This window comes from Sceloporus occidentalis, unplaced genomic scaffold (genome assembly GCF_023333645.1).
Source record: "Sceloporus occidentalis isolate IW3139 unplaced genomic scaffold, rSceOcc1.0.p SCAF_114, whole genome shotgun sequence".
NCBI classification, from domain to species: domain Eukaryota; kingdom Metazoa; phylum Chordata; class Lepidosauria; order Squamata; family Phrynosomatidae; genus Sceloporus; species Sceloporus occidentalis.
Genome location: NW_028317094.1, coordinates 781,970 through 805,519, shown reverse-complemented (window position 1 = coordinate 805,519; position 23,550 = coordinate 781,970). Strand labels below are relative to the sequence as shown.

Genomic DNA, 23,550 nt, shown 5'->3' with positions numbered 1-23,550 from the left:
TCAAAACAAATCAAAATATTCAAGAGCAAAATTAAAAATTAAAACCAGGAACAAAGAATGATTTAAAACAAGCCAATTTAACATGACATTGGCAAGACTTCGCTGGCATCTTTGAGCTCAAAAATACAAAAGCTAGCTCATGATATGGCCTCAAAAATTAGCAGTTGAAATAAGTACAAAACAAGCACACAATATTCAGAAAAGCGAAAATTCAATAGGCCAAGGAATAGGCCAGGAAACTCATGGATCACAACTTAAAACTCAAAAAATAAAAAATAACCAGGTAGCAGCAAAACTTTGCATGACCTCAGGCATTCGAATGCTCATGATTGCAACAACTGTTTCAGCCTAGCACAGCTGTAGCCTTACAAAACCAAAACATCCTAACTTTTCCCCAGGCTTCAAAAGAATTCAGGCCTAACACACTAATCTTATCAACTTTAATTGGAAAAATAATTTAGCTGGATTGCCAATCAGAAGATTGCAGGTCAATAATTTAAAATCCAAAAAGCACAATGGAGAATTCAAAAACAAAAAGTCTCTTTGGTCTTCACTAAAAACAATTGCATTTAAAAAAACATATATAAATTCCCAAAGACACAACTTAAACTTCATTTTAAAAAACCCATGAGAGCATCTTGAGGCCAGAAAATAAAAACAAAATATTGAATAAAAAGCTGCTTGCCTGTAAATTTAAAAATACCAAAAACAAGCTTGCATTCTCTGGTCAGATAGAATCCAGTCTGGCTGCTATTCATGTAATATGAACTCTCTCTATACACACACACTTTCTACTCAAAGGAAAACAAACCAGCTTAATGCAATCTCTTATCAAAAACAAGCTTCTTCAGAGATCACACTTAACAAAACAGTTACTATTCTTTCATCTAAGTCTAAAGCACAACATCTATTCTATGAACTTAAGGGGAAAAAAAAATCCTTTGCCTTTAAAAATAAAACAAGCTTTGAACTTACAACAACTTACAACGCTGTGCTGCTCCATCTCCTTTAGCCACAGCCAGGAAAAAACCTCTCACAAACAAGCCTCGAAGATAATTCCCCAAACGTTTGGCCAAAACTCACCAAATATTTAACTTTCACAATTACTATTAAAACCAATCACCAAAATCACACCAAAAGCTCTGCAAAGTACCCATGTTGGTGTGCAAGTCACCAGATTGGCAACATGAAACTCCATTCCAGGTTTTCTTTCCAACATAGCTTCTACTATTCTAGCTTTAGCCAAAGGAAAAGTTTTAAAATGCAAACCGTGGCCTTTCTCTAACCCCCCTTTCTCTCTCTAACTCCAGCCAGAACTCAAACCGCTTGTCCATCTGCACCAAACCCATTTCTAAATCTTTCTCAGCCACTTAAACATTCTCAAACCTTCTGCAACATTCTTGAGCCTTCAATTTCAATTCAAACCTTGTTTATACTTTCCTCTGTAAACATTTTCCAACCATTATCTTTGCAAACTCGCTCCATAAGCTTTCTCCTTTCACACACCATCATTTTCACATCCTCATACCTTCAAACACTTTCTTTTATCTTTCTCACAATTTTCTCCTCTCTTAGATAACTTCCAACCACAGTCCAGTTCACAAAATCAGGCCACAGCTGAAGCTTATTGGCTAACCTTAAAACTCACTATTTTATTATTACTATGCCATAACAACAACACCACTATAAAGCACTTCTTTCTGCCCATCTTCTTACTTTCACCGACAAAAGAATTTGCAATGTCTCTGGGAAGGCACAGGCTTAATATTCAATTTAGATTTTCCTTTGGCTTTAAATGGGTATGCATTCAAATTTAGGGCAGAACTTTCCCAAAGGCACTGATCATTTAAAATCATGAAAACCTCAAGTTAAAACACCAATTTTCCAAAATTTATCTACAATATACACAAAGGCAATTTCCAATTTTTATAATTTAAACAATTTCAATTTCCCCAAACAACAAGTTTCTACCTCTGGGTTGCTCCTGGCCACTGTCTAACACACAAAGCTAATTCAAAACCCTCTTTTCTTGTCATGTGGGGGCCTTCTTCCCTGATTTGCACCTCTCTCTACAGAGTCTATCTCTATCTTTTCTATCACTTCCACAATTTGGGCCAAATCAATCTGAACCTTAAACACAGCTTCTTTAATACTAGTTAATCTCTCATCCTTTTTAAACACCAATTCTCTGCAATTATTCAACCCAGGTGGGCTTTTTCCAACAGTCTTATACCAATAGAAAATATACAAATAATCATTGAGTAACCCTCTTTCTGGCTCCAATGTTTTAGAATACAACTGCAAGACAATGTCAATATCTATACTACCCTCTCTCGGCCAATTTCGCAAAATCTGACTCCAAACATCTTTACACAAAAAGATTAATCGCTCCTTTTTCAAATGTTTCCCCATGCCTTTCCTAAAACATTCATCAAAATGACCAACCATGTAATCCAAAGGAGTTTTACCTCCCTCAGCCATCCTTAGACACAAAACAACAAAAGACCACAAGCACAATTTAAACACTATAGGATTAGGATTTAAAAGTACACACTGGACAGATTGCAAAACCCACAAATCTCAGACACTACATACAGACAAATTCCACACGTTATATACCCACGTTTTACTCTTTACTGGAGCTCAACAGTCTTTACTGGAGCCTCCACCACAACCAGACAGAATGAAACAAAATATCACAACCATAATTTATACTCACAATAGACCAATGCTCTCCTCCAACTCTCCACCAGCACCTAACTTCTAGCTATTTAAAACAAAACACCACAGAAGGGAAAGGTTTGCCACCACACAAAAGGTCAACAATGTATTGGCACTTGGAGATCAGTAGATTAACTACCCCCAGCACAACTGAGCAAGTGCCTTATACTTCTCCACACTAATTCCACACTTTGGCAATCAATTCTTACATCACAATGTTTCAGTTCCCAGTTCCTTACTTATGTTCCCTAGGGGCCCGGTTCCTGAGTTTTGGCAAGAAGGCTTCTCTGGGCAGAACCTTTGCTACTGGCTCAGCTAACACAGGGAGGGGGTCCTTTCTCCCACTCGCATCCAAAGATTTGGACCGGTCAACGAGGCTCCCTTTTTAGTGCACTTTTCCCTATATTTTATACTTTACCTGTTCCTGAAGAGATGATTCTTTTTCTATTTTTTCCCCTTTCCTTTTCCCCCAGTGAATTTTCAAATTACTAAGTGGTCTCACATAGGCTAAACTCTGTTCCTACCACTGAGCCAATCCTTATGTTCAGCCCTTCCAATCAAGATGTTGGATGGCGCCAGGGCCTTCTCACAAGGGTCCGCTCAATGCCAAAAACACACAGAGCCTGCAGGAAGATAAGTTCTTCCACTCTTTGCCAATTCTTGCTTGCCTTTACTCCTGGCTGGCTCGCCAAATATGTAACAGAAATTTCAGGAAACTTAAATTTCTAGGATTGGCATAGCAATAGAATGGCAAGAGGACCTAGTAATTGAAAATCCATAAGTTTATTTCCAATTGTCGACAAAGGAAAACAATGAACTCAGTGGAATTCAAGTTCCAAAAGCTGAGACCCCGAACAAGACAAAATGGCTCTTTTTATATTATTCAAGACAAAGGAGCTTCTTCAATACACCTGATTGGCTAATTACAATTTAAACATACAGAATTCTTACAATCAGAACAGAAATACATGCATACATTAAAACTGCATCATCACTCCTTACCCCCTCCTGTAGGAATTCAGTGGCCTTCCTTCCTAACCTTGCTTCTGAATGTCAACTATGTGTCCTTATCTCAGTAGTTTATGTTATGTCTTTTTACTGGTGCCAGCTTCCATCCAGGTCAAGATGCACTCCTTATTCCTTTGCTCTAGTTTTCTAAACTGCAAGCCTTTATTTCAAAAACCATCTCTCTGGCTGACAAAGGTGACTCCATCTTTCTATAGTTTTTTATTTCAACAAGGAATATTTCCACCACAGTAACAGTTTCCTTGTCTAGCTTGTTTCATGTTTTTGTGTTATATACTGTTTAATTTGGTTAACGGCTATTAGTGAACTATCAAGAGTGGCCACCAGATGGCGCTCCAGGATAGAAGTTGGTGAGAAGCCAAAGAGCCTGCAGTGCCCTGAGTATCCACAAGAGGGCGGCGTTGTATTAGGAATGTTCTTTATTGATAAAATCGTTCTATAGGGACTAATGTGATTTTCCCATTGGCTCCCCTTTCCTGAGGGGGCGTGTCCTCCTTCCCTTTAACTGGACCTTCCTCCGCTCCCATTGGCTGCCTATTCCCCCCCTCGGTTGCCCTGAAAGCAAAAGGGCCACCAGAAGGAAATGGGGGGGGGGGGCTTGCAGCGCTGCATCATGGGAAATTTGCAACCAGGGGGGTTTGCGGTGGTGAAACAGAACAGAAGCAAAGCTGTATTCCACACCAGAACAATTCGGAGTGGAATCGGGAGCGATTTCTGTGCATTCGCTTGTTACCGATTTCACCAAAATGAGGGATCACTTTGGAATCACTGCAATAGCCCCACAGAAGGAGCCCCCATAGAAAGGAATCGCCTGTGATAACACTCACGTTGTCGTGTGAATTTGCATCATTGGACCCGCAGTGGCTTTGGATCTGAGCTGCAAAGAGCTGCAAAAACCTCACTGTGATAAACACAGTCTTTCAGATTTCACAAGGCTCTGTGGTTTTGGAAACAAGAAACTGATTCTCATAATTCTTGTTGATAATAATAATAATAATAATATGCCATTCTCCCTCATAAAGGGACAACTGGAATTACAAGTTTAAGACAATAAACTCTCTTTTCCTGTCGTTTGCACCCATTGCTCCGTCTCCCGGTCTCCTCCGCTGGGAGGAGGGAGAGCGTGGAATTCTGGGAAAAGCTGGCGGTTGGCTTGGAGCCTGAATAGGGTTCTAGAAGGCTGGTGGCTTTGACTGTTGGCTGCTTAGGAAGAAGAAGGGCTCCTTCTGGGTTTCCTTCGCAGAACAGGGAAGGTGAGTGTCTCAAGATGGCGATGGGGGACCCCCAAATTTGGTTCCTCTGTGAGACGGATGGCTGAAGGGAAGAGCCCCCATTTTGAAGCCAAGGATGGGGGTCTGGAGGGTCTTCTGTAGGGAGGCAGCTTTGGGGGCTGGAAGCAAGGAAGGCCCCCTCCTCCTCCTCTCTTCTCCGGGTGCCAGGCCTCCTCTCCTCTCTTGGGAGTCTCTGTGGGGCCCTGAGATTTTGGAGAGGGATCCAAGAGAATCAAAGGGAGGCTGGGACCAAACAACCTCAGAATATGATCAAGATTGCAAGGTTCTTTCTGAGGAAGGAGAGGCAAACTAGGAGAGGCTGCAGCTGTTTGCTTCTGCCTGAGCCTCTGGGAAGGGCCCCTCTTCTCCTTTCTCCCTGGCTGTCTTCATGGAGGGCAGACTCCTTTTGCCCTTTGGACTCAGTTTGCAGCAATGGCAGTGAGCTCAAGAGAAGGGGAGAAATGGCAGCAGGAGGAGGAAACTGTGGCCTTTGAAGAGCATCTGAAAAGGTGGGAGGCAGAGGATGAACCAGGGGAGGGTCCCTGCCAAACTGGGAGAGTTGGAAGGCATGCAGCAGGAGCTGGGCCTGGAAATGGAGGAGGAGAAGGGGGCTTGCAAAATAACCTCCATGGATGAGGAAGCTGGGCCAAGTCCATGACATACAATGGCCCAGTGAAACGATGTCCATTTTGTAGGAGCCAGTGTGGCCTAGTGGTTTGAGCATAGTGGAACTATGACTCTGGAGATCAGGGTTTGAATCCCAACTACATCATAGAAACTCTCTGGGTCACACTCTCTCAGCCTTAGGGGAAGGCAATGGGAAACATTAAATATAGACATTTAAATATTGCAGTTGCTATGGTTGTTGTTATTGGGTTGTTGTTGTTGTTATTGCTGTCTATCTATACATTATGATTTTATGTAGATTATTGCAAGAAAAAAACAGACCCATTAAAATCAGACACATGATTTACTCCTATTGACATCTTTGGGAGTGATGAAGGCTGGGGCCAACCCTAGGACTCCAATCCTAGCCCCATTTTCTGGAAATTAAGGAGATGTACAGGCCGCCCCTTTTAGCGCCAGATCAGGACCACGGCAAACACACTGCTTTTTGCAGCTCCTTTTTGCACTATGATAAGGTTACGCCGTGGCCCTGATGTGGCCTTTCTGTTGTGCAAAAAGGAGCTCCTTTCTGCGCCAGGGGAAAATGCCATATCCACCAATGGTGTGGCTTTTCTGCACTCCTTTGGCACTGCGTCATCTGAATGTAGCACCAGAGGAATGCTGGGACGTCACCTGCGATGTGGTGCAATGTGCAGGATCACACCGGCATGCGGGAAGAGTCAGGGAGTGCGCTGTGTAGACGCCATCTTTGTCCTCATGCCGGCTAAGGATGCTGGTCTCTACGCCCCGAAAGGCCCAGTGAACTGTCTCTTGCAGCATTCGGAAGATTGTCTCTCTGAGGGTTTGGAGGCGAGACTAATAATAATAATAATAATAATAATAATAATAATAATTTAATCAGTAATTAATATCCTGCTTTCCAACAGATTTATTTTGAATTTTAGGTCAGGTTCAGGTTTGATTTGCCCTTAGAGCTGTTGAATTGTATTTTCTGTGGTCCATGAAAGATTGCATAAATGTGTGCACATAAAAAGACTTTGTATTTTCTGCAGGTGTGGAAAGAACCAAGATGCTTCCAAAGGAAGGGAGAGAAGAGAAAGGACCCTCAATTCCTCCTTTGTGGAAGAAACTGGAGGAAAGAAGACCTCCGGACAGTTAGTGTCCAGACCTCCTTTTTTGAGTCTGGAGCCTCAGGAGAAGAAAGAGATACTGAAGGTTCTGGAACATTATTCCCCACAGTCACAAGCAGCACAAAATGGCTGCTGGGACACAAAATAGTCGAGGGATGGTGGGAGGGATAAGTTTTCCAGCCAATCAGGGCCAGGGATGGTGGGAAGGACAGGTTTTCCAGCCAATCAGGGCCAGGGATGGTGGGAGGGACTGGGACTCCAACCAATCAGGGCAAGGGATGGTGGGAGGGACTGGGACTCCAGCCAATCAGGGCCAGGGATGGTGGGAGGGACTGGGACTCCAACCAATCAGGGCCAGGGATGGTGGGAGGGACTGGGACTCCAACCAATCAGGGCCAGGGATGGTGGGAGGGACTGGGACTCCAGCCAATCAGGGCCAGGGATGGTGGGAGGGACTGGGACTCCAGCCAATCAGGGCCAGGGATGGTGGGAGGGACTGAGACTCCAGCCAATCAGGGCCAGGGATGGTGGAGGGAGGGGGGTTCCAGCCAATGGCAGCCCTCAGAGTGTCCTCAGGAGGAAATCATGTGTAAAATACATATCATAAAAACATCACAAAGTATAAAAATTCCAGTTACAGTCATCGCAGGACAGTTATGCTGTTATGACCGGAAGTAAACATATATACATTTATCATTATATATACATGCTGATGTTGACCAGAATGTGGGGGGTGTATACATGCGCAGGTGCATCCATGTGCATGCATAGGTACCCCCATATTTCTCCATGCATTTGCTTATGTTTAAATTGTATGCAAGTAGAAGAGTATATATAAATGTGTATACACACACACACACACACACACACATTTGTGTACACATGCAGACGTTCAGACAGATATCTATGGGTATGTAGAGATGCCTCCACATATATACATATATGTATATACACAAACACACATCCATCTGTTGTTGTCCATTGTTCTGGTCCGTTGTTCCAGGTGATGCTGGAGAAGAGACCCTCCAGCAGAACCAAAGGCTGCAGGCGATGAGGAGAGGGACTCCTTGCCCAATGCATGGCTCACCTGGAGGGCCAGCACCAGGAAGGTCAGTCCCCCCACCTTCACAAAGGCCCCATTCCCACTCCCTCATTTGCCCTGGATAGAACTGGGCAGATCCAGGTGCCCCCATATGGAATCTCCCCAGAAACAAGTTCCTACTACCCTTTGCCTCAATCGGCAGCAGGCAAGAGCCGGTTGTTTCCAAAAAGAAAGGGTCAATAGTCCGCTTTCAGAAAAACCGCGCTAAGAGGGAATTGCCCTGGATCTCTTGTGGAAGCCCCTGATCGAGTTGTGTTAAAATTGGTGTGAGTGTGAACTTCCAACTTTTAAACCGGTTTGGGAACCAGGGTAAATTGTAGTCTGAATGGCCCCTACATTTAAGGGTGAAGGGAGCAAGAAACAACAAGCAAAGTCTAAACACTTCCTTTGACCATTGCAGCATTAGAGCGTGCCGTCACCCTCGAACTGTCAATGGCTCACCAGCAGCAAGGCCAGGAGAGCACAGAATATGGCTATACAACTCCGTGTGTGGCGCTCCCCACAACAATGATGCGTGTCTTTTTTATTTTCAAAAATGTTTATTACACTGAGATATTCCTATGATAGTATTTAAATGACCAAATATCGACCAAATATTAACTATTAATTTAATGGAATTTTATCGCCCTTTTCTCCAAATGTTTTAAGACAAGAACATTCCATTTTTAAGTATCCTTTTGATTTCCCTCTTAGTAAGGCAGATACTATATCCATATTTCTAGCTTCATGTATCTTAATCAACCAATGTTTGACAGAAGGATTAACTGTAGATTTCCAAACTTGAGCAAATAAGATCCTTACACATGAGACCATATATAAAACAATTCTGTTGTATTTTACTGACTTTATGTTGTGTGTCATGTTTAGTAAAAATAAATTTGGTTCAAAGGGAATACAGTGGAACCTCACCTTACACGGGGGATCCGTTCTGGATCCCTCTGCGTAAGGCGAATTCCGCCTATGCTCAAGCCTCATTGGAAACAATGGGGCTCATGCACGGCAGCGCGGTGGGGTGAAGGGCGCAACGGGCACGCGCGCCCATTCAATTGAATGGGACACGCCGCCCCTTCCGCCCCACGCACGCCCCATGGCTTGAGCGCGTACGCTCAAGTCCGCATATGAGAAGGCCGTGTATGGGGAGGATGCACTGTATCTATATCAAGAATGTTTTGGATGCTTCCATGAATCCTTTGCCAGAATCCTTTAGCTTTAATGCATGTCCACTTCATATGAAAGAAGCTTCCTTCGGGTTCCCCACATTTCCAGCACTTAGTATTGCCAGTTTTGTATATCTGGTGGGTTTTTGGGGGGTTAGATACCACTTGAATAACATTTTGATGTAATTTTCTTTATAGTTTTGGCACAAAGTGAATTCATTTGTTTCTTTCCATGATTTTCCCCATTCCTCTATAGGTATAGTTTTATTTATATCACCTGCCCATCTTACCATGCTGTGTTTAATAATTTCATCTTCTAGATCTCTTTCTTTTAATAGTTTATAATATTTGGAAATGTGTTTACCTTTTTGATCCATCATAATTTTATCTATTTAGTTGTTATCCATCGTTAACTCAGGAGCTTTATTGTCTGCCTTAAAACGATTGTTTAATTGGTTCTATAAAAACCAATCCTTCATGTTTCCTCTTTCATTAAGTTCTTCCATAGATTTCATATTGTATTTTCCTTCTGGTGTTTTGTTGATTAAATCTCCGTATCTTAGCCATGGAGTATTTTTGTCCTTTGTTCTATTGTAATAGGCTTCTTGCAATGACACCCAAAATTGATGTCTCATTTTGTACCATACTTTAAGCAATGACCTTCTTATAACATGATGGTTAAAAGCATTATTATCTTTTGGTTTTCTATACCACATATATGCATGTATACCAAGATTCACATTAGCTTTTTCTATATTCAATAAATTCTTGTTTTCTAATTTGAACCATTCTTCTAACCGTTTGAGACAAGCTGCATAATAATACAGCTTAAAGTTTGGTATGTTACATCCCCCCGTTGAAGAAAATATCTTTTACTAAGGCAACCATAACAGTTTTGACTCCGTATCCCATCCTGAAGCCTGTTTGAAATGGGTCCAGATAATCTGCTTCATCCAAGACCTCTTGTAGATGAAGATCAACTGTCCTCTCAATCATATTGTTTAGAAATGGGAGATGGGAGACTGGACTGTAATTGTTCATGTCCAAGGGATCTAGGGAAGGCTTCTCCATAAACGGCCGTACCACAGCTTGTTTTAATCAAGATGGAAAATAGCCCTAACTAAGAGATGCATCTATGATATATCTCAGGTGATATATGAAGAGCAAGGGTTGAGAGGGCAAGTTCTCCTCTTCACACTTCCAAGGAGCTTGTCCACATCCTCAGTACTCAGATTCAAATTGATCCAGTATGATCTTACTTATGGACACCTTACTTACAACCACTGCAATAATGCTGACATCCAATTTGGCTCTTATCTGAGAGATATTATCTGTGAAATAGTAATTTAAAGCATCATAGTGAGCTGTAGAAGGCAAAGTTTTGTGCAAATTCACAACTTCTGTGCATCAAAGACACCAGTGTGTTGAAACAGCAAAGAACTTTATTGAAAACACATATCAAAAATTCAGTGTTTAAGCCAGAACTACCAGAATATATTAAAACCCCAAACCTTAAATTCCACCCTCTTCTAAACCCCACCCACAATTCTCACCATCTATCCCCCACTATTAACCAGCCCCACTTTGCCATCCTTCTCACACGCACAGTCTCTCCCTGCCCCAGACATTTGAAGAAACTAGCTCCCTTTCTGTTACTACCGGTCCCCAACTTTCTTCAGCCAACATTCCACAAATTCCGAATGCTATCATTGCTTTTCTAACTAGCTGCAACAAATCCCAGCCCCCCATCTAACTAATCTAAACCATGACCCATAATCCCCAGCCAAATTTGTAACTCAAAACAATTATCTATACTAGTAGCAATTAAAACCTAAACTTAACAAAACATAACTTTAAAACATAAACAGACGTATGGACAGAAAAACTCTACAAATAAATTCATAAGGGCTTTTAAACACCGCTGGATTGAAAAAATATCTTTGTATTCCATCTTTACAAAAATAATGTTCATTCACTTCATGGATTTGTGTGGCTTCTCTCCTGTGTTGCCTCTCTGGTGTCTCAGGTGGGCTGACTTGTCAGAAAAACATTTCCCACAATGCTGGCATTTGTGAGGCCTCTCTCCTGTGTGGACTCCCTGATGTCTCACTAGATGTGACTTTGAAGAAAAACATTTCCCACAATGCTGGCATTTGTAAGGCTTCTCTCCAGTGTGGACTCTCTGATGTCTCAGGTGGGCTGACTTGTCAGAAAAACATTTCCCACAATGCTGGCATTTGTGAGGCTTCTCTCCTGTGTGGACTCTCTGATGTATCACTAGGCTTGACTGCCGACAAAAACATTTCCCACAATGCTGGCATTTGTATGGCTTCTCTCCTGTGTGGACTCTCTGATGTTTCACTTGGGCTGACTTGTGAGAAAAACATTTCCCACAATGCTGGCATTTGTGAGGCTTCTCTCCTGTGTGGACTCTCTGATGTATCACTAGGCTTGACTGCCGACAAAAACATTTCCCACAATGCTGGCATTTGTGAGGCTTCTCTCCTGTGTGGACTCTCTGGTGTGTCACTAGGTGTGACTTCTGAGAAAAACATTTCCTACAATGCTGGCATGTGTATGGCTTCTCTCCCTTGTGGATTCTCTGGTGTGTCAGTAGGTTTGACTTCCGAGAAAAACATTTCCCACAATGCTGGCATTTGTATGGCTTCTCTCCAGTGTGGACTCTCTGATGTCTCAGGTGGGCTGACTTGTCAGAAAAAAATTTCCCACAATGCTGGCATTTGTGAGGCTTCTCTCCTGTGTGGACTCCCTGATGTCTCACTAGGTGTGACTTTGAAGAAAAACATTTCCCACAATGCTGGCATTTGTATGGCTTCTCTCCCTTGTGGACTCTCTGATGTGTCACTAGGCTTGACTTCCGAGAAAAACATTTTCCACAATGCTGGCATGTGTATGGCTTCTCTCCCTTGTGGATTCTCTGGTGTGTCAGTAGCTTTGACTTCTGAGAAAAACATTTCCCACAATGCTGGCATTTGTATGGCTTCTCTCCAGTGTGGACTCTCTGATGTCTCAGGTGGGCTGACTTGTCAGAAAAACATTTCCCACAATGCTGGCATTTGTGAGGCTTCTCTCCTGTGTGGACTCCCTGATGTCTCACTAGGTGTGACGTTGAAGAAAAACATTTCCCACAATGTTGGCATTTGAATGGCTTCTCTCCTGTGTGGACTCTTTGGTGCATGACAAGGACTGACTTGTAGGCAAAACATTTCCCACAATTTTGGCATTTATGTGACTTCTTTCTTGTGTGGACTCTCTCATGACTGACAACTTCTTCTGTAAAGGAGGACAATGACAGACAAGACTGAATCTCAGTGTTAAGAAAAGAAAGTCTTACCCCAAGATTTAGCTCCACATTCACCCCTCCCTATGTGAGATTAAATTAACAAAGTTGGTGTGAGTGCCCTGAGCATGACCCTGTTCTGGATGACCCCAAATCCATATAATGATTGTATCCTTACTCATAGGACCTACCAAAGAAGAGCTTGAAGGGGAACTGCCATGAGGAAATCAGTAGAAGCAGATAGTCAGGCCATTGAAAAATATTCCATTAAATATATGTAAAACTATTTGAATTGAAAAGTGGCATCATTTCCTGTGAGACTGCCATAGAGTCTTGAGTCAGAGCACATGGCATGATGCAAGCTAACTGCAGAGGAGGCTTCATGCTGTGTGGCACCAGGAGAGGACTCTGGAGTTCTGTGTGCTTTCAGGCCTGGTATAGTTGGGATGAATCCCGAGGTCACTGTTGCCTCAATCTCTCCTTTGAGCTAAGTATGAAATTCCCCTAAAAGCATAGCACTTGTGGGTGTCCTCCCCAGACTCCAGCATTTAGAGTGACAAAGGGCCTCTGGAATCAACCACGGAGCTAAGCAAGCTCAGGTTGGAAAATAAACATTATAGAAAAATTTAATTTTTGTGTTGCCCTTTCCTCTCTTCATAGACATTGCTCATAATTGCTAAATGGAACCCTTAATATGTATGAAAACAAGGGCCTGATTTAAAGTTCATTTCTTAAATTCAGTGCTCTACATGGGACTACCTTTGTACCAAGTTCGGAAGCTTCAGTTAGTTCAAAATGCGGCAGACAGATCGGTCACCAGAACATCTAGATCAGACCATATGACACCAGTTCTAAAATCTCTACATTGGCTGCCAATTAGCTTCCGGGCGCAATACAAAGTGTTGGTTATTACCTTTAAGGCCCTACATGGCTTGGGCCTGAGCTACTTGAGAGAATGCCTCTCCCTACAAAATCTGCCCCACAATCTCAGAACATCTGGGAAGAATCTATTAGATTACCCAAAGGTAAGGCTAAGAACAATTTCTCACAGAGCGTACATAGCCATGGCCCCCAAGTTATGGAACAACTTGCCGGAGGAGATCTGTCTTATCACCACCTTCGATGCTTTCAAGAAAGCAGTTAAGACGGATCTCTTCCGGCAGACTTACCCACCCGACCTCTTGTAAAGAACTTAATGAAAAATTCCACTTCTGAATGCAATTGTGCATTTTGAACAATGTTTTTATTTGTCCCAAATTGAGTTTAAGCAACTTGTTTTTTTTCTGTGTGCAAATTGGATGCTATTGTTGTTTTGTGGCTATTTTACGGTTGTAATACCGCCTCGCTACTTCAAGAGAGGCAGGTAAATAATAATAATAATAATAATAATAATAATAATAATAATTATTATTATTATTATTATTATTATTATTATTATTATCATCTGTGAGGTTGATGGCTTCCTCCCAATCCCCAAGGCCCCTCTCCTGGCCCTTCCCAGAGGTCCCTTCCTCTCTGCACAGAGCTAGGCAATCCTGGCTTTGCTCCTGCCTTCCCCTCCTGGATCCCAGAGGCCTAAAATCATAGAGTTGGAAGAGACCTCAAGGGCCATCCAGTCCAACCCCATTCTGCCATGCAGGAATCAAAGTATCCCTGACAGACAGCCATCCAGCCTCTGTTTAAAGACGTCTAAGGAAGGAGACTCCACCAAAATCTCAAAAGGAGTTTGTTCCATTGTTGAACCACCCTTACAGTTAGGAAGTTCATCCTAATGTTTAGGTGGAATCTCTTTTATTGCAGTTTGCATCCATTGTTCCGTGTTCTAGTCTCTGGAGCAGCAGAAAACAAGCTTGACATTCCTTCAAATATTTAAACAAGGCTATCATATCACCCCTTAGCCTTCTCTTCTCCAGGCTAAACATCCCAAGTTAGCTAAATCGTTCCTCATAGGGCATGGTTTCCAAATCCTGCACCATTTTAGTCGCCCTCCTTTGACACGCTTCAGTTTCTCAATGTCCTTCTTTAATTGTGGTTCCCAGAACTGACACAGCCTTCCAGGTGAGGCCTGACCAAAGCAGAATAATGTGGCACTATTACTTCCCTTGATTCTAGACACTATACTTCTATTGATGCAGCCTAAAATTGCATTGGCCTTGTTAGCTCCCACATTGCACTGTTGACTCATGTTCAACTTGTGGTCTACTTGGACTCCTAGATATTTTTCACACGTAGTTTCATACAGCCAGGTGTCCCCCAGCCTTTAATCTGTGCAATTCATTTTTCCGCCCTAAGCCTGATCCCTTTCCCTTTCTCCCTCCGCTCTCCAACCTTCCCTCTTGCCCATCTGCACTGCTTCAGCATCTCACCTTCACCATCTCTTTCCTGCCTTTCTGTTTTTCACATTCCCTCCTTCTCTCTATCACAGACACACACCCATTTATGTGATGCATGAAAGGGACACTTTGAGGCTCATTTGTTGACAAAGGCAGTATAATCAAAATACAAATAACTCATTGGGAAAGGCAGAGCAAGGGGGCTGGGACCTTGACTCCAATTCTGGTGAGGGTCAAGCACCAGGTAGCAGTCTTAAAACAGCCTTAAGACATCTGTAAGAGAGGGATGGGCTACTGTTGGGGATTGAGGGGATCACATTGGCCCCCATGGGCTTTCGGGGACAACTGCACATTGTATTGCCTTAAAATAGCAATAATGTTTTGCCCCTCAGTATCTCATTGCATCTCTTTCGGGAAGTGGAGGCCATTTTGACACTGTTGGGCATTCTCTGAGCCATTGCAGGGCCAAGGGAGGTATTTCCCCCAAAAAGCCTCTCCAGCACCTGAAAAGGCTGGAAGAAGGCCAAAAAAAGGTAGGAAACATACTCAGAGATATGCTGAGTACCATTTCGGGGATAAATGCACAAAATCCTAGAACTGGTGTGATATCTGGGGGTGGAATTAAAAAGTCCTTTGCTTGCACCAAAAGATTTATTGAGAAACTCAGGCAGAAGCATCCATTAACATGTCTAAGCATCTCTGAAGCGTCAAAACCTTTTCCCTCCATCGTTAACTACCTTCTCACGCCCCCCTTTCCTCCCCCTTCAGCCCCTAAACAGCCTGGCTGCCAAAGTACCTCTTTCCTTCTTCTTCCACCGTTCACATACGCCTTTCTCTCCTGGGGCATGTCTGCCACCCAAAGCTCACAAACCAGTCAGTTAAGAGCCTCCACAACTGCTTCCTTTCCCCAAGCCATTCTAGGCCCCAATATCCGTACCAACTACTTAAAACTACTAGCATTTAAAATACTAACAATCCCCTGTAAAAACCAATACCATTATGAATGAACCACAGAAGATGATTCTGACAATTGGCAGTTTACAATGTTACAGACAGGCCAAAATAAAGCTGCTTCGAGTCACTTTGGAGGTATGGGATTTCAATGATGCATGAGTCTTAAGAGCATGGCTTTGGTGCGGCGTTTGGACTCTTAGGATGCATGCATCATTGAAATACCATACCTCCAAAGTGACTCGAAGCAGCTTTATTTTGGCCTGTCTGTAACAGGCCACTTATAAAGTGGAGAGCAATAGTGCCTCACTAAACTACAAATTCAAATATTCTACAGGATGTTGCTATCACAATTAAACTACGCTTGAAAGGGATCTAGGACTCCTAGTAGACCACAAGTTCAATATGGGCCAACAGTGTGATGCGGCAGCTAAAAATGCCAATTTGATTCTAGCCTGCATCAATTCGAGTATAGTTTCTAGATCAAGGGAAGTAATAGTGCCACTCTATTCTGCTTTGGTCAGGCCTTATTTGGAATAATCCTGTGTCCAGTTCTGGGTCCCACAATTCAAAAAAGATGTTGACAAGTTGGAACATGCCCAGAGGAGGGCAACCAAAATGGTGAAGGATCTGGAAACCATCAAGCCCTATAAGGAGTGGCTTAGAGAGCTGGGTATGTTTACCCTGGAGAAAAGAAAATTAACAGCGGATACGATATCCATGTTTAAATATTGGAAAGGGTCGTATTGAGGATGGAGAAAGCTTGCTTTCTGCTGCGACAGAGAAAAAGAGACACCACGATGGATGCAAGCAAGAGAGAAAGAGGTTCCACCTAAACATTAGCAGGAACTTTGGGACAGTAAGAGCTCTTTGACAGTGCAATATACTCTCTTACAGTTTCGTGGAGTCCTCTTCTTTGGCATTATTTAAACAGAGGCTGGATGGTGCCTGGAATGCGTATTCCTGCATGGCAGAAGTGGGTTGAACTGGATGGACCTTGTGGTCTATTCCAACTCTGTGATTCTATAATGCTAGTGGATTCTAGTTCCTTACCCACAGAGGCCACATTCTCATAATTCTCCATGATCACATAATTGTACATAAGTCTCTGCTTCTTCGTCAACAGTTTCCATTCGTCCTCAGTGAAATATACTGCCACATCCGCAAAGGTCACCTGCAACAGAAAATAGCCCTCATCCAGAGAGTGACTAAGCAAAAGGGGAGGAAAGCACAGGGTGCATCCAAATATTATTTGATCGCTTTAGAATTCAGTCCAGGAAATAAACTTTAAATTCTGTCAGCAAGAAAATAGTTACTGCCTTTGAGATCCAGTTTGTCTTGAATCTTTTCAATATAATTTGCAATATAATACATAATATAATTTAGGCCATGGCTGGGATATTGAAGATGCATTAGGATACTGACTATCCCAACACATACAATACATTTTGCCACTAAAGAATTATGGTGCATTTAGACATTTCTTGCCACATTTAAGAGGCAAACTTCCTTTTTAATAACAGTTCTGAGGAACACTCTGGGCTTGAGGGCCACTGGGCCCACCCCATATTTAGATCCAGAGATGTTCTCCCATAGCCCCCAACATTTCAGAGATTGGAAAATCAAGACACATGTGGATAAGCAACCCAGAAGGCAGTGAAGATGGCCAAAGTTGTTTATGAGGAAGATCACAGAATCTAGGAAGGGAACAGCAGTTTGCTTTTGCTTCAGCCTCCTAGGAAGGGCCATATCCTGTCTCCTTCTATCCTCTTCTCTCCCCACTTTTGAGTTCATGGGCTGCAAACTCAATTGCCCTCAGGAACTGAAGTGAACTGAGAAGAGAAAAGTAGGAGGAAAGCCCCTGAAAAGGTGGGGTCACAGAGGATTAACCAGGACTGTCTCTGCCAAACTCCGACAGTATGTGATTTGCTTCTTTTCATAAATTGGCCCAGCACTGACACAGATGAAGCTAATAAGATAGTGACTCACCAAAGAGCTGTTGTACTTCAGCAGCCTCTTTCTGTTGGAGCCCTGCTCCCTCCGCTTGTCCTCTGTGCCGGCCATCAGGAGGGCAGGGGTCCTGGTGGCCCTGCACTTGGCCACTTCCAGCAAGAGAGGCCCCAAAGCCGTGTATAAGGAGGCCGAGATGAAATTCCTGAGAAAAGGGACCAGGATTAGGATTGACTTAGCAAGAAACCCTGCAGCACTCAAAGACACAGAGAACAGCATCCTGCTGGTGACATACGCAGGTGACATATGCCATCTTTGGGCCGATGCAGAGGTGGATGTCCCTTTCCTCCCTCTGCACCAAACAAAGCCCCCTGGACCTAGCATAGATTCACTGCAGCTCCCCTAAACAACAGATACTCCATGCCTTCTTAGAGTGGTGGGGGATTAGGGGATCGGGAATTGGAGAGGGCCCTGGTTATGTCCCTGTAGTTTGATGTGAAATGAGTGCATCATAAATAAATAAATGATCTGTTGAAGCCTTCAGAGGTCCCCAGTGCTTTAACCCAGCATTAGTCCCTTTCCCAAGAAGGTTGCATCCGTACTAAAGAAATAAAGCACTTTGACACTGCTTTAACCGCTCAGTGCTATGGAATCGTGGGACTTTACCTTTGGGACACTAAGGCAGGTTACAGTCTGCCGCTTTGCGGCGGTCTGCCGCTGCCGCCGCTTGCTCCATAAGAGAGCCGCAGTAGCCACACCGCATGGAGAAAAAAAGAAGCTCCAAAATGTAGCTTCTTTCTGTGGCACTCTAATGACGTCATGAGGCACCAATGTCGCACTCGCGACGTCATTAGCGCCGTGTGACGTGCGGACGCACAGCGTCCGTTACATCAATATGGCGGCAGCCGTGTGGAATGGCCATCGCCATATTGTACGTATGGAATACGTACTAGGGTTAAGGGGTGCGGAAGCACCGCCCCTTCCTAACCCTAATACGTATTCTATACGTATTTTTTGGCGGTCTGTAACCCGCCTTAGCCTTCTCTACCAGAGAGCTCTCCTGCCAAAACAAATTTCAGATCTCAGAATTCCATAGGATGGAGCCAGAAGAGTTAACACACTTTAAAACTGGATTATTTCTGTAGTGCAGATATAGCCTGAATCGATTGTAAAAGGGTAGAAGCACCAAAGTCTTGTTTTTACCCTCCTAAAAATGGTTTTCCTTTAAGAAAAATAAGTAGTTTGTTTTAGTCTCTAATCCTTATTTTTCTTGTTGTTGTTTGTTTCTATGTTTGTTTGTTTCATTCTTGGTAATTTCAGTTATTCTGGTCTGTCTCCTTCCTTCTTGCCTGAAAATCTATTAATAAGGAAACTGGGGAGACTGTTAAAACCTCCCAAAGGAGCCACTTTTGGCCTTGTTTAGGGGACTAGCCTCCTCTTAGAAGCCAAAGCCCAAGGTTTTGAATAATAATAATAATAATAAGGCTTGTATTAAAACTATCCTTCCCATTTCCGATCCCTTTAAAACCCATGTTCCCCAGAAGGAGCAGAACTGTGTCAGAAAACCCTCTCAGAAAAGAGACACAAAAGACACACAAAGAGACACACTTCCTTCCTTTTGGCCCAAGGAGCCTGGCCTCCTTCTGGCTCTGGAGCCTCAGGAGAGAAAGAGAAGCCTCTGTTCAACTGAGGCCTCAGAGAAGGTTCCGGAACATTATTCCCCACAGTCACAAGCAGCAAAAATGGCCACCAGAACACAAAATGGCCGCCAGAACAGAAAACTGCCACTGGAACGTAAAATGGCTGCCAGAACACAAAATCGCAGCTGAAACACAAAATGGCAGCTTCCGCCTGAGCGCTTGGCAGTTGTCAGTTTCAGGCCTTCAGGGAGAGAGAGATAGACTGAGGGAAAAGTGGAAGGAGGTCCTGGAGGGAGGGGGCCTTGGGAGATAGAGAGCCTTCCTGAGATATTTGTTGTTCGCTTCGTAACAAAGGGGTTCCCGGCCCTATAAAGGATTTGGGGAAAACTGGATCTGAAAGGCAGTAGTAGCCTTTTCTCTTGCCAATGGGATTTACTGTGTATTCCCTGGACTGGATCTCCCAGCATCCACATGGCCAGAGAGAGGAGGGGGCCCTGCCCTGCAGTAAGCCCCCTCCAATCCCTCTGAACCAAAGACTACAACTCCCACGTCTTTCTTTCTTTCTCCCTCCCTAGCTGCCTTGTGTTTGTGGTGTTACTGCTCTTGTTGTCGTTGTGTTCCTCTGTTGTTTCTGACTTATGGCAACCCTAAGGGAAGCCCTTCGCAGGCTTTTCTTGGCAAGATTTGTCCAGAAGTGGTTTGCAAGTGCCTCTCTCTGAGGCTGAGAGAGTGTGACTTGCCTAAGGTCACTCAGTGGGTTTCCGTGGCCAAGAGCGCATTCGAACCCTGGTCTCCAGGGTCATAGTCCAATGCTCCAGCCACTAAACCACGCTGGCTCTTTCTTGAGGCTTTGTCGTTTTTTGTGGTGTGGCTCCAAGTCATTGCTGACTTCTGGGGAGCCTCTCCTGGGGTTTTCTTGGCAAGATTTGTTCAGAGGGGGTTTGCCATTGCCTTCCCTGAGGCTGAGAGAGTGTGACTTCTTGTGCAAGGGACCCAGCTGGTTTCATGGAGGAGTGGGGCACTGGACCCTGGCCTCCAGAGTTGTAACCCAACACTGAAACCACTGCACCACACTGCCTTCCATTCCTATGTGCAACCTGAGAAATAGCACTTTTTTTTCCTCTTCATGTGTGTCTTCAAGTCGTTTCCAACTTATGGCAACTGTAACGCAACGTTATCATGGGGTTTCCTTGGCAGGTTTCTTCAGAGAGGGGTTGCCATTGCCATCCTCTGAGGCTGAGAGAGAGTGAATTGCCAAGGGTCACCTAAGTCTAAAACACACTGCAACAATAATCCAATCTGAGACTGTTTTAACTGCCCTGGCCCAGTGTTAGGGAATTCTGGGAAACGTTGTTTTCTTAGACATTGAGCCTTCTCTGTCAGAGAGCTCCAGTGCCACAATAAACTCCCATTCCCAGGATTCCCTAGCACTGGGCCAGGGCAGTTAAAGCGCTCTCAATATGGACTATTGCTGCTGTGTGTTTTGGACCTTACTTGGCCACAATCTGTCCATAGCCTGCAATGCAGCTCCTAATTCTGTTGGCAGTCCCTCCCTCCCAACACTTTCTCATTTCCCCCTAAAACCAGCGCAAAGCTGGCAGATGGAAAGAGGTTTTAAAGCAGCATTTAAATCTGCCATATTTGTTTTTAAAAGACTAAATGTCCCAAATGCTATTATCAGTTTTGTAGCTATTATTACAGAAAGACATAGAGAGCAAACTCCTCAAGTACCTTTGTTTTCTGGAGTGAGATGGGCTTTTCCAACTGACTCACTGTGATGATCTCCGGTGGTCCAAGCAGCCAAACTGCGGCACTGTAGTAATAATAATAATAATAATAATAATAATAATTTTATACCCCTCTCTTCAGCCAAAAGGCTATTGGAGTGGATTACAAATTGTTAATTAGACATTTAGACATTATGGCTCTTAGCTCAGCAGACCCTTAACTTCCTTAAATCACGCTGCCATCATCCAGCGAACTATAAAAGGACTTCCCTTAACCTTCATTGGGACCATTTAAGGAACCTTATTTCTCCTTCTTTACTGATCTTCCCAAGCATCAACTGAGCCAAAAGACGTGTAAAAGGAGCGTCGAGTAGAAGATACTCTAAGGAGGTATGTATTATGAATAACAAAATGTATAACTGAAATATAAGTCATACAAGATATTAAGAATCTTGCAGGTACAATATTTGTAAGTATATAATATTCAATTCCTACAAGCTATTAAAACAATAAATAAACCTAAGCATCCAATTCTGAGACTAACTTCCAAGATCCGCTCTTTAACTCTCTCTCTCGATCTCCAACCGACACAATTCCCCCAACTGTCTCTTGGTCTCTCAGGCCTTATATCTCCTTCTCACGGAAGCTTCCAGAAGAACCTTTATCTTGCTCTCTGATTGGTCAAGAGAGCCTTCCGTAGCAGTGATGTCACTCTGCGTTTGCATAAACCTCCCTTTTCTGCCTGAAGAAGACCTCCAATGACTGGAGCCCAGTCATTACACTTGCCCAAGGCAAGGCTTGCACCTATTTCCCAATGCTGTTCTTGGGGTCTGCCTTCCAGTTGTTTCCAGGTCTTATGGTGACTTTATGGGAGTCTCTGAAGGGGTTTTGTTGGCAGGTTTCTTCAGAGTGGGTTTCCCATGGCCATCCTCTGAGGCTGAGAGAGTGTGACTTGCCCAAGGCTTCAGTGGTTTTGAAGCCTTTTTGCTTTATCTTCTAGAAGGAAGCTGAGGTGTTGCTTCTTGCATTGAAGAATGAGAGGAACCTTCTGGCATCCAAAAGGCTAACATTCTCTGGAGTTATGTCTGATAATATGAATATATAGGATTGCAATCCCTGTTCGTTTATTAAAAGGTTTATAGTGCACCCCATATCATAGAATCTCATAGCTATGTCCCTTAATAGCAGTTAACCAAATTAAACAGTATTTAAAACAAAAACATGGAACAAGCTAGACAAGAGGCCTCCAGGCTGCACCTGGCTCTTTTGCATTGGTGGCGGCAGTGGAGCTGTGGCTGTGAGGAGGCCAAGCCTCAGACACCTCTCCGCCGTCACCGCCGGCAACTCCTGTGGTGGTGATGGTGACAGCGGAGAGGAGGCCAAGGAGAATGCCAGAGGCGTCCTCTCCGCCGCCGCCTTTGCGTGAGGGCCAGGTGCTGGGCTGGAGTCTTCTTGGCCTCCAACACCCAAACCTGGCCCTTTTGTGCTTGCGGTGGCAGTGAGGAGGCTGAGGAGGCATCTGGTGTTGCTGCTCCGCCACCTCGGGCTCCTCGTTGCCAAGGCCAGGGGAAAGGCGAGGTGTTTCTCCTGGAGGCCAAGTGTGCTGGCAGTGGAGCGAAGGCCGAGGAGTACTGCCAGAGGCCTCTTCGGCCCCCTCTCCACTGCCGCCATGGCGCAAGGGCCATATGGGGCTATTGGAGGCCAAGAGGCTTCTGGGTCACCACCCGGCCCTTCAGCGGTCATGACAGTGGAGGCGTGCAGGCCGAGGTGGAAAGGAGGCCTCTGGCGCTGATCCTCTGCCTCCTCTTCGCTGCCACCGCAGCAATCACTGCCACCTCCGCAGAAGGGCCGGATGGTGGGCTGGAGCCCTCTTGGCCTCCAACATCCCCACGCGGCCTTTCCCCCGACCGTGGCGGTGAGGAGGGAAAAAGTTGGGGAGGGGAGGAGAGGAGAGGGACTTTTGTCCCCAATGTTGGCACGTGTGGATTTGAGCATACGCGGATTTTGGTATACGCCGGGGGGCGGAACGGATCCCCCACGTATACCAGGGCCCCACTATATTTGCAAGCAAAGGAGGGCCAAGAGAGCCCTGGAGAGCCTTGCCTTGGGGTGGCTCTGGATCTCTGGTGCCTAACAAACTACAAATCCCCGGATTCCTCAGGATGGAGCCAGGAGAGTTAACACCGTTTAGAACTGGAATATTTCTGCAGTGCAGACGCAGCCTGAGCTGGTTGTAAAAGGGTAGAAGCGCCCAAGTCTGGTTTTTTTTCCTCTCTTAATAATGCTTTTACTTTCAAAAACTAAGCGCTTTGTTTTGTTATTTTTGTTGTTGTTTGTTTGTTTCATTCTTGGTAATATGAGATGGTCTAGTTTGTCAACTTCATTCATGCATTAAAATCTCTTAATAATAAAACTGAAGAGACTTTTAAAACCTCCCAGAGGAGCTACTTTTAGCCTTTTGGCGGGGGGGGGGGGGGGGGAATCCTCCTCTTAGAAGCCAAAGCCTGATGTTATGAAGAATAATAATAATGCTTGTATTAAAACTATCCTCTCCCTTTTAAAACCCATGTTCCCCAGAAGGAGCAGAGCTGTGTCTATTTGAAAAGACACACAA

The 23,550-nt window shown here is 44.2% G+C and overlaps 2 protein-coding genes and 1 long non-coding RNA gene across 3 annotated transcripts in view; all 3 read right to left on the bottom strand.

Annotated features, from left to right (window-relative positions):
- The window catches only part of LOC149282441 (uncharacterized), a 59,286-nt gene extending 37,790 nt beyond the window's left edge, over positions 1-21,496 (bottom strand). The window contains exon 1 of the mRNA XM_089498225.1: positions 21,456-21,496. The gene's annotated coding sequence lies outside the window, so the exon portion shown is untranslated. The remainder of the gene's footprint in view (positions 1-21,455) is intronic.
- On the bottom strand, positions 10,660-12,233 carry LOC149282443 (uncharacterized). Its single transcript, XM_089498143.1, has one exon. The coding sequence runs from the start codon at positions 12,231-12,233 to the stop codon at positions 11,007-11,009; it is 1,227 nt and encodes a 408-aa protein (XP_089354269.1). The 3' UTR covers positions 10,660-11,006.
- LOC149282442 (uncharacterized) lies at positions 16,765-20,974 on the bottom strand. Its single transcript, XR_016277962.1, has 3 exons — positions 20,941-20,974; positions 17,609-17,774; positions 16,765-16,793 (listed from the first exon to the last, which is right to left on the bottom strand). It is a non-coding gene; the product is annotated as an uncharacterized LOC149282442 (long non-coding RNA).
- Positions 21,497-23,550: the final 2,054 nt, after the last annotated feature.